The sequence below is a fragment of the Pelodiscus sinensis genome, chromosome 30, assembly GCF_049634645.1.
Source record: "Pelodiscus sinensis isolate JC-2024 chromosome 30, ASM4963464v1, whole genome shotgun sequence".
Lineage (NCBI taxonomy): Eukaryota > Metazoa > Chordata > Testudines > Trionychidae > Pelodiscus > Pelodiscus sinensis.
The window spans coordinates 14,302,533-14,315,457 of NC_134740.1; the positions used below are offsets into that span (position 1 = coordinate 14,302,533).

Below are 12,925 nucleotides of genomic sequence, written 5' to 3' on the forward strand. Positions count from 1 at the left end.
CCTCCCTCACCTCCTTCCACTGACCCCTCCCTAGCCCCCCTTCCAGATGTACAAAATAAAGGACACGTGTGTTCAAAAATAGAAACTCTCTTTATTGAACAAAACTCGAGGAAACTGGGAAAAGGAGGTGGGAGAGGGGAAGAGAGAGGGTGGGAGAGGGGAGGGCAACTAAAATGATCAGAGGTTTGGAACAGGCTAAAGAGACTGGGACTTCTCAGCTTAGAAAAGAGGAGACGGAGGGGGGATAGGATAGAGGTCTTTAAAAGCATGAGTGGTGTGGAGAGGGTGCATCAAGAAAAGTTCTTCATTAGTTCCCATAATAGAAGGACTAGAGGACACCAAATGAAATGAATGGGTAGCAGGCTTCAAACTAATAACAGAAAGTTCTTCTTCACAAAGCAAATAACCTGTAGAACTCCTTGCTGCAGGAGGCTGTGAAGGCTACAACTAGAACAGAGTTTAAAGAGAAGTTAAATAAAGTCATGGAGGTTGGGTCCATGGAGTGCTATTAGCCAGGGGGTAGAAATGTTGTCCCTGGCCTCTGTTTGTGGAAGGCTGGAGATGGATGTCACGAGACAAATGGCTTGGTCATTGTTTCGGTCCATCCCCTCCAGGGTCCCTAGTGTTGGCCACTGTCAGCAGACAGGCTACTGGGCTAGATGGACCTTTGGTCTGACCCAGTACGGCCATTGTAAGCTCAGGGCTCAGGGTCGGGGGTCTCACTGGACCAACTTGATTTTCATGCAAACCTGCTCCTGGGTGGCCAGGCTGGCAGCTCTCCTGCCCTAGACGGCCACTTTCCTGTGCCTAGTGTGGAGGTCGTGGATGAGGTCCAGGCGGACGCCCGCCTCTTGCGGACCCGGGCAGGCTCCCGGGAGCCGCCAGCCTGGTCCTGGGAAGAGGCGGAGGGCTGGGTGGCAGCGGGTGGCTGCCTCGAGCCGTGCCAGGTGCAGGGTCTGCTGGCTGGGTGCTGGCAGGCTTGCACCTGGCATGGGCACCGTAGCCAGACCGTGGCCCTTTAAGGGCTCCGGGGCCAGGAGGGGGGCAGACGAGTTTCCCTGGTGGTGCCTCCCACTAGTTCGAATTAAGTGGCTACACAGCCCTTAATTCGAACTAGCTAATTCGAACTAGGCTTAGTCCTCGTACAATGAGGTTTACCTAGTTCCAATTAAGCGCTCCGCTAGTTCGAATTAAGTTCGAACAAGCGGAGCGCTAGTGTAGCGCCTATCAAAGTTAATTCGAACTAACATCTGTTAGTTCGAATTAACTTTGTAGTGTAGACAGACCCTTAGTCTCTAAGGTGCCACAGGACTCCTCGCCGCTTTTGCAGATTCAGACTAACACGGCGACCCCTCTGATATTTGATTCCTCCTAATGCATTCCAATACGCCATTAGCCTTCTTGGCTACAAGGGCGCCCTGTTGACTCATCTCCAGCTTCTCATCCACTGCAATCCCCAGCGTCCTTTTCTGCTTCCCCTCGTTTCCCCAGGCATCCTTGTGTCTCCTTTTCCGCAGCTAGTGGGGTTGGCTGGGGGACATCCGGTGTCTTTACCGCCCAGCTGTCACTGTCTCTCCCCAGCTCTCCCACCGCTGCCTGCAGGGGATGGGTCTTCTGGAGCCGGTCGGGAGGCCCAACGGCACCTCGGTGACCAAATTCATCCTCCTCGGCCTCTCCAGCAACCCGGCCGAGCAGCTGGTCCTCTTTGGGGTCTTCGCAGCCATCTACCTGGTGGCCCTGGTGGGCAACTTGCTCATCTTACTGCTGGTCAGCCTGGATTCCCGACTCCACACGCCCATGTACTTCTTCCTGGGCAACCTCTCCCTGGTGGACATCGGCTACACCAGCTCCACCGTGCCCAAGGTGCTGGCCAATTACCTTTCGCGGGACCAGTCCATCTCCTGGGCCGGCTGCCTCTGCCAGATGTTCTTCTTCATCTCCTTCGGGGGGGTGGAGTGCCTGATTCTGGGGGTGATGGCCTACGACCGCTACGTGGCCATCTGCCACCCACTGCACTACGGCGTGGTCATGAGCCGGCAGCTGTGCGCCCTGCTGGCTGCAGCCGCCTGGGCTCTGGGCTTGGCCAACTCGGCCGTGCACGCGTCCCTGATGTCCGTCCTGTCCTTCTGCCGCGGCAACGTCCTGCACCACTTCTTCTGCGACATCCCCCCGCTCTTCCAGCTCTCCTGCTCCGACACCCGGCCCAACCAGGCCGTCACCTTCGCCCTGGGGGGGGCCGTGATCCTGGGCTCCTTCCTGGGCACCCTGGTGTCCTACGTGTCCATCGGGCGGGCCATCCTCCGCATCCGCACCCGGGCCGGGCGCCTCAAGGCCTTCTCCACCTGCGCCTCCCACCTGACGGTGGTCAGCCTCTACTTCGGCACCATCATCTTCACCTACATCCGCCCCAACACCACCTACTCGCAGGAGCAGGACCGGGCGCTGCCCGTGATCTACGGCATCGTCATTCCCATGCTCAACCCCATCATCTACAGCCTGCGGAACAAGGAAGTGAAGGGGGCTCTCCAGAAAGCCCTGGGCAGGGGCTAAGCAGGGAAGGGCAGGCGGGATGGGCCGGGGGTCAGGACTCCTGGTTCTACCTTTGGTTGGGGTGGGGAAGGGTCTTGTGGCTTAGAGCTGGGAGGCTGGGGGTCACCCCAGCTGGGGGACGGGAGTGGAGGAGAGTCTGGTGGGGAGAGCCTGGATATATGGGAGTTGGGACCTCTGGGTCCTAATGCCAGGGGAGAGAACAATTCTGTGTGTGTGTGTGTGTGTGTGTGTGTGTGTGTGTGTGTGTGTGCACGCGCACGCTTATTACATGTAAGTGTGCACGTGTGTGTGTGTGCTTGTGTGTCAGTTCCCATGTGTGTGCATGTGTCTGTTCACATGTGGGAGAGTGTGTGCACCTGTGTGTGTGTGTGTGTGTGCTCATGTGTCTCTGTGTCTGTTTACATACGTGTGTGTGTGCGCGCACATGTGCCCACACTGGCGATGGCTTCCTGTTCTCAAATTTGAAGGATTTTTTTCTGGTTTTCTCTGACCATGTTCCCGTTTTCAGCCGGCGGGAACGTTTTTGGGTTTGGGTCAAAAAAAGATTGTTTTCCCTGTGGCGAAAACCTTTAAATGGTCCAAAGCCCATTTCCAGCTTTAAGACAAAACAGTCACTGACGTATGATGAGTCGTTTTCCTGCCGGGCGGAGGGGTGGGTAGCGCAGCGCCCTGCCACGCCCTCCTGCCCGGGCCGTGGAGATCAGCACCGTGCTCAACAACACGTGTCAAGACGGCATTTCAGTGCGTCCTCTCCTCCGAGGCACGCCTGCGCCGGGTTGAAGGAGCCCAGTTATTTTCACTGCAAATTAAACACATGAACAACATACATACAAGTTTTGTAGAAAATTTTCCCAAATCCCCTAGTCCCACCGGGTTGCAGCGACTGGGTATTCAAATCCCCTAGTACAATGGGCTGGGACTTTGACAGAAGGATTCGTATGGGCCCACCGCAGTGTGACAAAGGCCTGGAGTCCGGGTCTCCCACGTGCCAGGCAAATATCATCACCGCCAGCCTGTAACTCCGCAGCGTGTGTGCGCACACACGCACACACACTCATACACACACACACACACACACGAACGGTAATCCACTTGCTGGAGAGGCGGCAGGACGCTCTGTGCTCGGGGCCCTGGATCGGGCGTGGCAGGAAACGGGACCCAGCTGGTCCCACGTCCTCGGTCACGTCCTGGCCGCCGGGGCCTGGCCAGTCCCACACGGGCCCTTGCTTGTCCCAGAGGTTTCAGCAGGTCTCTGTGGGCTCCTGAATCTGTCTCGTGGCGGGGAAGGGCCACGCGCTGCCCCTCCTCCCCATTCCCACCAGCTGGGGGGCAGGCCCCATGGGGACTCCAGGGGAGCTGCGGCAGATTCCCACCAGCTGGGGGGCAGGCCCCATGGGGACTCCAGGGGAGCTGTGGCTGATTCCCACCAGCTGGGGGGCAGGCCCCATGGGGACTCCAGGGGAGCTGCGGCGGATTCCCACCAGCTGGGGGGCAGGCCCCATGGGGACTCCAGGGGAGCTGCGGCGGATTCCCACCAGCTGGGGGGCAGGCCCCATGGACTCCAAAAGGGCCGGGGACAGAGCTGGAGCTGAGGGCCAGGAGGGTCAGTTCCCAGGAAGCCGCGCGGGGGGGGTGCAGGTGGGGGCTGCAGGCCATGGCCATGAGGGTGAGCAGGTTCCCCGCCAGGGCTGCCAGGAACATCCCCACGAAGCGCCGCGCCCGCAGCTGCCCGTCGGAGCATCCCCGGAGCAGGGTCTGGCTGCTGGACAGGGCCCTGGTGGAGCGAGCGCTGGCCCAGCGGCGAGGTGAAGAGCGACTGGCCAGAAAGCTCCGGGAAGCTTCCCCCTCGGGGGGGCAGACGAAGGGGAGGCTTGCGACGGAGGGGCCGGGCTCCCTTCGGCTGTCTGGGCGGTGCCCAAAGGTCATGCTTCAGGGCTCGCTTGGGGGCCAGGAAGGGGATCCCCCCCGGTGCATTCTGGGTGGGGTTTCAATCTCCTTCCCTGACACATCACAGCTGGCCCAGGCTGGAGAGGAGACTTCGGGTGGGACGGGCTGGCCTGGCTGCTTCGGGCCCAGGCTCGCTCACGGCGGGGTCAGGAAGGGGCCCGGCGCACCGCGCTAGGAGCGTGCAGGCTGCCTGGGAGCATCTGCTTCAGGGTCTGGGCAGGAAACGTGGATTTGGATTTGGTGACAGGCGAGATCCTCCCCCCCCCAACTGTACACGCCTCCGATTGACGTGGGCCCACGGCCCGGCTCGGGGGTTCCCCTCTCCGACTGACGTGGGCCCACGGCCCGGCTCGGGGGTTCCTCTCTCCGACTGACGTGGGCCCACAGCCCGGCTCGGGGGTTCCTCTCTCCGACTGACGTGGGCCCACAGCCCGGCTCGGGGGTTCCTCTCTCCGACTGACGTGGGCCCACAGCCCGGCTCGGGGGTTCCTCTCTCCGACTGACGTGGGCCCACAGCCTGGGTCGGGGGTTCCTCTCTCCGATTGACGTGAGCTCACGGCCCGGCTCTGGGTTTCCTCTCTCCGATTGACGTGAGCTCACGGCCCGGCTCAGGGGTTCCTTTCTCCGACTGACGTGGGCCCACGGCCCGGCTCGGGGGTTCCTCTCCCTGACTGACGTGGGCCCACAGCCCGGCTCGGGGGTTCCTCTCTCCGACTGACGTGGGCCCACAGCCCGGCTCGGGGGTTCCTCTCCCTGATTGACGTGGGCCCACAGCCCGGCTCGGGGGTTCCTCTCTCCAACTGACGTGGGCCCACAGCCTGGGTCGGGGGTTCCTCTCTCCGATTGACGTGAGCTCACGGCCCGGCTCTGGGTTTCCTCTCTCCGATTGACGTGAGCTCACGGCCCGGCTCAGGGGTTCCTTTCTCCGACTGACGTGGGCCCACGGCCCGGCTCGGGGGTTCCTCTCTCCGATTGACGTGGGCCCACGGCCCGGCTCAGGGGTTCCTCTCCCCGGATCCCAGCCCAGAAGGATCAAGGTTCCTCCTGGGGAGCAGGCCCCTGGCAAGCCTGTCTCTGTCTCTGCTGCTCTGGCCGCTTGCCTGGAACGCGGGGCGCAACCTCTCCAGCACCTGAGGGCAGGAACTGGCCATGCTGGGCCAGCTGGGGCCCTGGGGCCACTTGGCTCCATGCTCTGGCAGGTCCTAGCTCAGGGCGAGGAACACGGTGATATCTGCCACTCCCGAGGTCCCCTAAGCTCCCCGCCCCCAGGGTTCAAGCCGAGCGCCCTTCCAGGAGGCAGCCGCGGCGGCCATCCCAGCGGTGCCGTTCCCCCCCGGAGGCCGCGGAACGAGGACGGGTTGGGATCCGACTTGGGCTCCCAACCCTGGTAACCAGATTCCTTTATGTAGCCCCCGGGTGAGAGCAGCAGGGACTGAGAGCACCTCGAAGCCTGCGCCACCCGGATCAGCTGAGAACAGGGGAGGGACGAGAGCTGCTGGGTAATACGGCCATGGGGGTGTGAGACAGAGTCCCAAACAGCCAGCCAGATAGATAGATAGATAGATAGATAGATAGATAGATAGATAGATAGAGGGGGTGTATGGGGATAGATAGATAGATAGATAGATAGATAGATAGATAGATAGATAGATAGATAGATAGATAGATAGAGGGGGTGTGTGGGGATAGATAGATAGATAGATAGATAGATAGATAGATAGATAGATAGATAGATAGATAGATAGATAGATAGATAGATAGATAGATAGGGGTGGATGGGGCTAGACAGACCGATAGATAAGCAAAGATTCCTAACACTGGAGGCTCAAATTCGCCGCACGCTGGGAACAATTCCACGAAGAGCAGCCCGGTAAGTTTGCCGTTTCGATGAAGCGTGCCGGAGTGCGACTGTGCAGGGCAAGTTTAAGAACAGGAAGGTGACGCTCGTTCCCAACGCTCGCTGAGCTGTACCGTCCATTCGAACAGCCGGATGGGTTTTTACACCAGTAACTAAGGGGGTGGTGGCTCCGTCTATCAAGCCAGGGCTGGGGGGAAGCGGAGAGGCGCAGGGGGCGCCGTGCAGGCTGAGACGATCCTTCCGCACCCCGCTAGTAAGACAGGCGAGCGAGGGCGCCTGGCATCGAAGGGGGCTGTGGATGTAACAGGCGTCACAGGAACGTGGTGGAAAGAGGGACACAACCACACCAGGCTACAAAATATATGGGACGTGCAGAAGAAAGGGGGGGGGCCATTATGTGTGGAAGCAAGTGAAGAATCAAAGTTCAAAACTCCCAAGAACGAAGCTGTCCCATGCAATCGCAGTGGCTAGCAATCCTGTGCGCTATTAATACGGTCCCAGCCCCCGGCGGGTGACTGTGAAATGCTCAGGGAGATCAGAGGGGCTATTGAAACTCAGTAACGGTGGGCGGATTTCAGCGACTGGGTCGACGGCACCTCAGGACCGGAGGCAGAGAGAAAGTTTCTTCCCACCTTACGTAGCTGCTTCTTGGAGCCGCTGGGTCTGGAACGCACAAGGGGAGAGGCAAGTCTTGAGTTAGTCCTAAGTGGAGCTCGGGATCTGGTCCGAGAGGTGGACGGGATCTGAACGGCTTGGAAATCGTGACCCTACTATAATGAGACGTAACATACCTGGGCGGGGGAAACACCGACGCAGCCCCAACTGGCGGAACTTCAGAAAGAGGAACTAGGCAGAAAGGAGGAAGGACGAGAAAGCAGAATGAAAAGGGAGCTCTCTAAACACGCCCAGCGGCAGTAAAAAAGCAGCCAGGACGTCGGGAATCATTAAGCGAGGGGTAGAGAACGAGACAGAGCACATCTCATTGCCTCTCTGTGAATCCATGGGACGCCCACAGCTTGCATACCGCACGGAGACGCGGTCACCTCATCTCAGAAAGAGCTCTCGGCTTTGGAAAAAGTTCAGAAAAGGGCAACACAACTGATGAGGGGTTTGAACCGGGAGATTAAAGAGACGGGGACTTCTCAGCTTAGAAAAGAGGAGACTAAGTGGGGGGGTAGGATAGAGCTCTAGAAAATCATGACTGGGGTGCAGAAAGTAAAAAAGGAAAAGTTATTTATGCCTTCTCATAATGCAAGAAGAGGGGTCACCAAATGAAATTAATGGGCAGCAGGTTTAAAATAAGCAAAAGGAAGTTTTTCTTCATGCAGTGCCTGGTTAACTTGTGGAACTCCTTGCCAGAGGATGGTATGAAGACCAGGATGTTGACAGGGTTCAAAAAAGAGCAAGATCGATTCTTGGAGGTTAGGTCCATCAATGGCGATTAGCCAGCTGGGTATGAATGGTGTCCCTAGCCCCTGTTTCTCTGGAGGTGGGTGACGGGAGGGATCACGTGAGGATTCCCTGTTGTGTTCGCTCCCTCTGGAGCATCTGGTATTGGCCACTGCGGGCAGACAGGACACTGGGCTGCGGTGGATCCTTGGTCTGACCCAGCCTGGCCATTCTTGTGTTCCTAATGGCTCTAAAAACAGGCTTTTCATTGAAGTCCCTAAAATTCATAGAATCATAGAATGATAGGACTGGAAGGGGCTTTGAGAGGTCATCGAGTCCAGTCCCCCGCCCCTGCAGGACCCAGCTCCGTCTACACCATCCCTGACAGACATTTATCCAACCTGCTCTTAAATATCTCCCGAGATGGGGATTCCACAACCTCCCTGGGCAACTTATTCCAGCGTTTGACCACTAAGTTCTCCATGTTCTGGCAACTGCGAGACAATAATTTCCAGCTGCAAATTGCTGACAATTGACATTCCCCCTCGCCCACATTCACACCAAAGAACCCTGGGTTTCCGGTGTTCAGTGACATCTCTGTGAGCAGAGCTGAGACCTCCTAGGAAAATCTGCTCCATTGGATTTCCTTTCGAAACAATCTGAGCAAAACCCATTCTGACCGCCCGTCCTGGGACACGTAGCCTTTGGGAGGCCTGGGACGGGGGGTGCATGGGGTCTGATAAGAGCATCATTAAACACCCCTCATTCTGCTGCAGCCGTTCCTGTCTCCGCATCAGCGGGGGAGCTGCCAGAGAGCGAAACTGATTCCGCTGCTAAGCGGCTGGCAAACAAGCTGTTTTGTACAGAGCAGTGATTGTAAATTCAGGGTGGGGGTGGGAAGAGGCAGCCAAACTTCTCTCTTCTGGGGGAGGGGACAGATGGATTTAGTGGAGGGCCAGGGAACCCATCCCAGCGCTTCCTCCCTGCCCCCCCCCCCCCCCCGCCATGGGAAATCATTTTTCCTACTATCCAACCTAGGCCTCCCCCATGCAACTGGAACCCATTGCTCCTCATTCTGCCATCTGCCCCCACTGAGAACAGCCGCTCTCCAGCCTCTCTGGAACCCCTGACAACGCACAGGGCCAGGCCCAACAGGATTATGGATTCGCATCACGACAGAGTCCATTAGCAATAGTTGAGTTTATTAATCTCACTGTCTCTGTTACAGGCACAATACTGCCCGATGGTTACACAGCTACTGCAAAGTGACACATCAATAAGCACAGGCAGAGCAATTCATTAAAGCAAGCAATGGGCACTTGGAAATGCTTACGCCCCTTCAGTCTACGGGGAGTCCTGTTCCGGTCACCTCGCACCGGGCCGCAGGGGACGTGGCTCCAGCTCGGGGGATCCAGGGCACCCTCCCAGGTCTAGGTCCCTGGTGAGACTCACCGGACACTGGACTCCCAGTGATCTTATACTTTAGCTGTTTACCGTGTGTCCGTGAGCTGGCCCAATGCCCCTCAGTGTTCCCACAGGGCTGAGAACCGAGGTTGTGTTATTTATTCCATACTCAGCTCTCAGCTAGCAAGCATAGGGAGTTGTGGCTGATGAAGGCCATCTGATAAAGAACACCTGATATCTTTGCCAAAAGGGCTCCTGGCTGGTGTAGAGGAATACAAATGTAACTCCTGCAGGCCCACATATGGCTTTTTATGTGAGAACCCCCCTGCAGGGAGTTGCAGGCTGCTCTCAGATCCCCCCTCACTCTTCTCTTCTGCAGACTGAACAAGCCCAAATCCCTCAGCCTCTCCTCGTAGATCATGTGCTCCAGCCCCCAAACTATTTCAGTTGCCCTCCGCTGGACCCTCTCCAATGCGTCCACGTCCTTTCTGTAGTGGGGAGCCCAGAACTGGACACAACACTCCAGATGTGGCCTCCCCAGAGCCGAATAAAGGGGAATAATCACTTCTCTGGATCTGCTGGCCATGCTCCTCTGGGGAATGTGTTTGTGTCGTCCCCGGAGTGCGCTCGGGGCTCTTGTTCCAGTCTCCTTGGGCAGCCTGGTGCCTGTGTAATTAGCCTGTACCTGGCGGGGGGCTGCCCTGCCGAGCTCCGGCCTAATCGGGCTCATACTGTCGGTACTACCAAGGCTGCAGCCAGGCCTGCGTGACTGAGCCTCCCCCCCCCCCTCCCCTTGTGTTTCTCCTTCCCTCCACAGCCATCGCACAGTGCCCTGAGGAGCGACATGCCCAACGGCACCACGGCAACCGAGTTCCTGCTCCGGGGCTTCTCCGACGTCCGGGAGCTGCAGATTCTGCACTTTGTGGCCTTCCTGGCGATCTACCTGGCCGCCCTGATGGGGAACCTGCTCATCCTCTCGGCCGTGGCCCTCGACCGCCGCCTCCACACCCCCATGTACTTCTTCCTGGTCAACCTCTCCCTCCTGGACCTCGGCGCCATCTCCGTCATCGTCCCCAAGTCCATGGCCAACTCCCTCACCCGCTCCCGGCGCATTTCCTACCGCGGCTGCGTCGCCCAAGTCTTCCTCTTCCTCTTCTTCGCCACCACGGAGCTCCCGCTGCTCACCGCCATGGCCTACGACCGGTACGTGGCCATCTGCCGCCCGCTGCACTACGAGCGCATGATGGACCGGGCAGCCTGCACCCGCTTGGCCGCCGGCGCCTGGGCGAGCGGGGTTCTCAACTCGGCCCTGCACACCGGCAGCACCTTCGCCGTCGCCTTCTGCGGCGGCCGTGAGGTGGCCCAGTTCTTCTGCGAGATCCCCCAGCTGCTCCGGCTGGCCTGCGCCGGCTCCGCGCAGGGCGAGAGCGGGGCCATCGCGGTGAGCGTCTGCTTCGCCTTGGGCTGCTTCGTGCTCATCGTCGCGTCCTACGCGCTCATCCTGCGCACGGTGCTGCGCATCCCCTTGGAGCAGGGCCGGCGCAAGGCCTTCTCCACCTGCCTGCCCCACCTCGCCGTGGTCTCCCTGTTCGTGGGCACGGCCAGCATCGCCTACATCAAGCCCCCCTCCGGCGCCAGCTCCGGGCTGGACCTGGTCGTAGCCGTGCTCTACTCCGTGGTGCCGCCCATGCTGAACCCGGCCATCTACAGCATGAGGAACGCGGAGCTCAAAGCCGCCCTGCGCAAACTGATCGGCTCCAGGCTGCTCCCTGACAAATAAACCGGCCACGTCTGCCCCGGTCACCGCCGCGCTGTGTGTGTCTCTATCCGTAGTCAGCCTGCAACAGCACCGTCGGCAGGAGAACACAGCCGGGGAAGGGGAGCTCCAGCCCTACAGGGGTTTCAGTCCCGGCTTCCCCGAGCCCTGGCTGGGATGGTTGAGTTGGGTTGTTCCTGCTTTGGGCAGGGGGCCGGACTCGGTGCCTCCTGAGGTCTCTGTGGTTCTGTGATTCTCTGTTCTTTGAGAGCCCCCAGCGCCTGTGAGGGGGAGGGGTAGCGCTGCGAGGGCCTGAAATCCCCGGGGTGCCTGGCTCCCTGAACCTCCCGTTTAAATCCCTTTGAGGAACGTGGTCGTGTCTCCACGGCCGCCGCAGCTGGGCGCAGCCGCCATGCAGAGAGAAGCAAGGCCCGGTCTTGGACGGGGAGGCTAGACTCACGAGGCTGCCAGGCTGGAAGGGATCTCGGGAGGCTGTCGTGTGCCGCCCCCCGGGCCGAGACGCAAGCCGGGAAGCCAGATCTGCCTGACTTGTCCTTGGAAAGCTCCTGCGAACGGCGTTCCCCTGCCTGCCCCACGGCCTCCTTCCCGGAGAGCTGGAAAAGTGAGGCTGCAATCCCGCCCACGTCTCCCTTGCTGCGGACGAGTCCTCGCCCGCTTTCTAACGGCCCTGGACCGGCGGGCGGCCGCCGCAGAGACGCAGGTGGCCACTCAGTGCGACCCACGCCCTGGCCTCGGTGGCCCCTCACTGCCCCGACGCAGACGCAGCCTTTTCTCGGGCTGCCCCCTCAGGAGGAAATCCCGTCTCTCCCCACGGCAGCAGCGGGGCCTGGGGCCCGGCCCAGTGACGGGGCCCCACGAGGACAACGCTCCGAGCTGCAAACCTGCCCCGCTCCCTTGAGGAGCCCTGCAAAGTCCCTCCAACGGGGCCCGGGCACCCAGCTCGCCTTGGCACACGGAGCTTCCCCAGCGCGGACGGGAAGGCGCGGTTAGGGGGCTGGGGGTGAATGGTCCCTTCGGGCCTTAAAGGCTGCCAATCGTCGGCCCAAGCCCCCATTTCTGGGACCGAGGGGCCGTCCCAATTCCAGCCAAACGCCCGTTTTCCGTCCCTCGCCAGCTTGGCCCGTAACCGAGCCCAGGAGAACGAAATCTCCCCGCTAAGGCGAGTGCCCTTGCCAAAGACAGAGCATCCGACACCTCACCGGGGGGGCCGTTGGGGGAGACGACAGACCAGCACCCCAAGCGGTGAGAAACCTCCCTGCACATCCGGCCGAGTGTCTCCAGCTGTCACGGGCGGCTCCGTGTCCCGCCGTGAGTGCCAGCCTGGGCGTGGTCGGTGGCGGCTGGTGGCAGCCCCTGACAATGTCTCCACGAGCACTTTTGTCCATCAGCAGCAGGGAAAAGCCCCACCCGACCAAGCAGCGCACCCCCGAGCACCCGGCAGACTCCCCCTGGGGGTGGTTGGGAACGATGGCTACCTCCTTCCAGGGCCCGGACCCGCCTCCCCCTGCAGCCGGACCAACGTGGCACCGACCCCGGTCCCCGGCCTGGGGGCGCTGAGAGGTTTGGGGGCCACACTGCCAGGCTCCAAGGGGGTTCAGCCGTCCCAGGCAGCCAGCCAGGGCAGGTTTGGTAGCTGGCGATTTGGGGCACTGCCCAGCACCAGCCTGCAGGAAACAAGGGGGTAGAGGCCACACTGGGGGCGGGTGGCTGCCTACCCCATATGTACCAGGATGGATAAGGGGGTGCTACTCCCCCTGCTGGCGGGAACAGGCCCTGCCCTGTGTGTGTCCCAGCGCCCCCTGTTGGCGGGAACAGGCCCTGCTCTGTGTGTGTCCCAGCGCCCCCTGCTGGCGGGAACAGGCCCTGCCCTGTGTGTGTCCCAGCGCCCCCTGCTGGCGGGAACGGGCCCTGCCCTGTGTGTGTGTCCCAGCACCCCCTGCTGGCGGGGACGGGCCCTGCCCTGTGTGTGTCCCAGCACCCCCTGCTGGCGGGGACAGGCC

The 12,925-nt window shown here is 60.4% G+C and overlaps 2 protein-coding genes across 2 annotated transcripts in view; both read left to right on the top strand.

The window, feature by feature from the left end:
• Positions 1-10,928, top strand: part of LOC102462711 (olfactory receptor 14A16-like) — a 93,015-nt gene extending 82,087 nt beyond the window's left edge. The window contains exon 3 of the mRNA XM_075912195.1: positions 9,966-10,928. Coding sequence (XP_075768310.1) covers positions 9,966-10,928 — 963 coding nt within the window. The remainder of the gene's footprint in view (positions 1-9,965) is intronic.
• Positions 1,281-2,550, top strand: LOC142821071 (olfactory receptor 5F1-like). The gene has a single exon (XM_075911864.1). The coding sequence runs from the start codon at positions 1,606-1,608 to the stop codon at positions 2,548-2,550; it is 945 nt and encodes a 314-aa protein (XP_075767979.1). The 5' UTR covers positions 1,281-1,605.
• Positions 10,929-12,925: the final 1,997 nt, after the last annotated feature.

What these genes read in the sequence shown, in the direction of transcription:
- LOC142821071 (XM_075911864.1), top strand. Translation starts at nt 1,606, where the DNA reads ATGGGTCTTCTGGAGCCGGTCGGGAGGCCCAACGGCACCTCGGTGACC.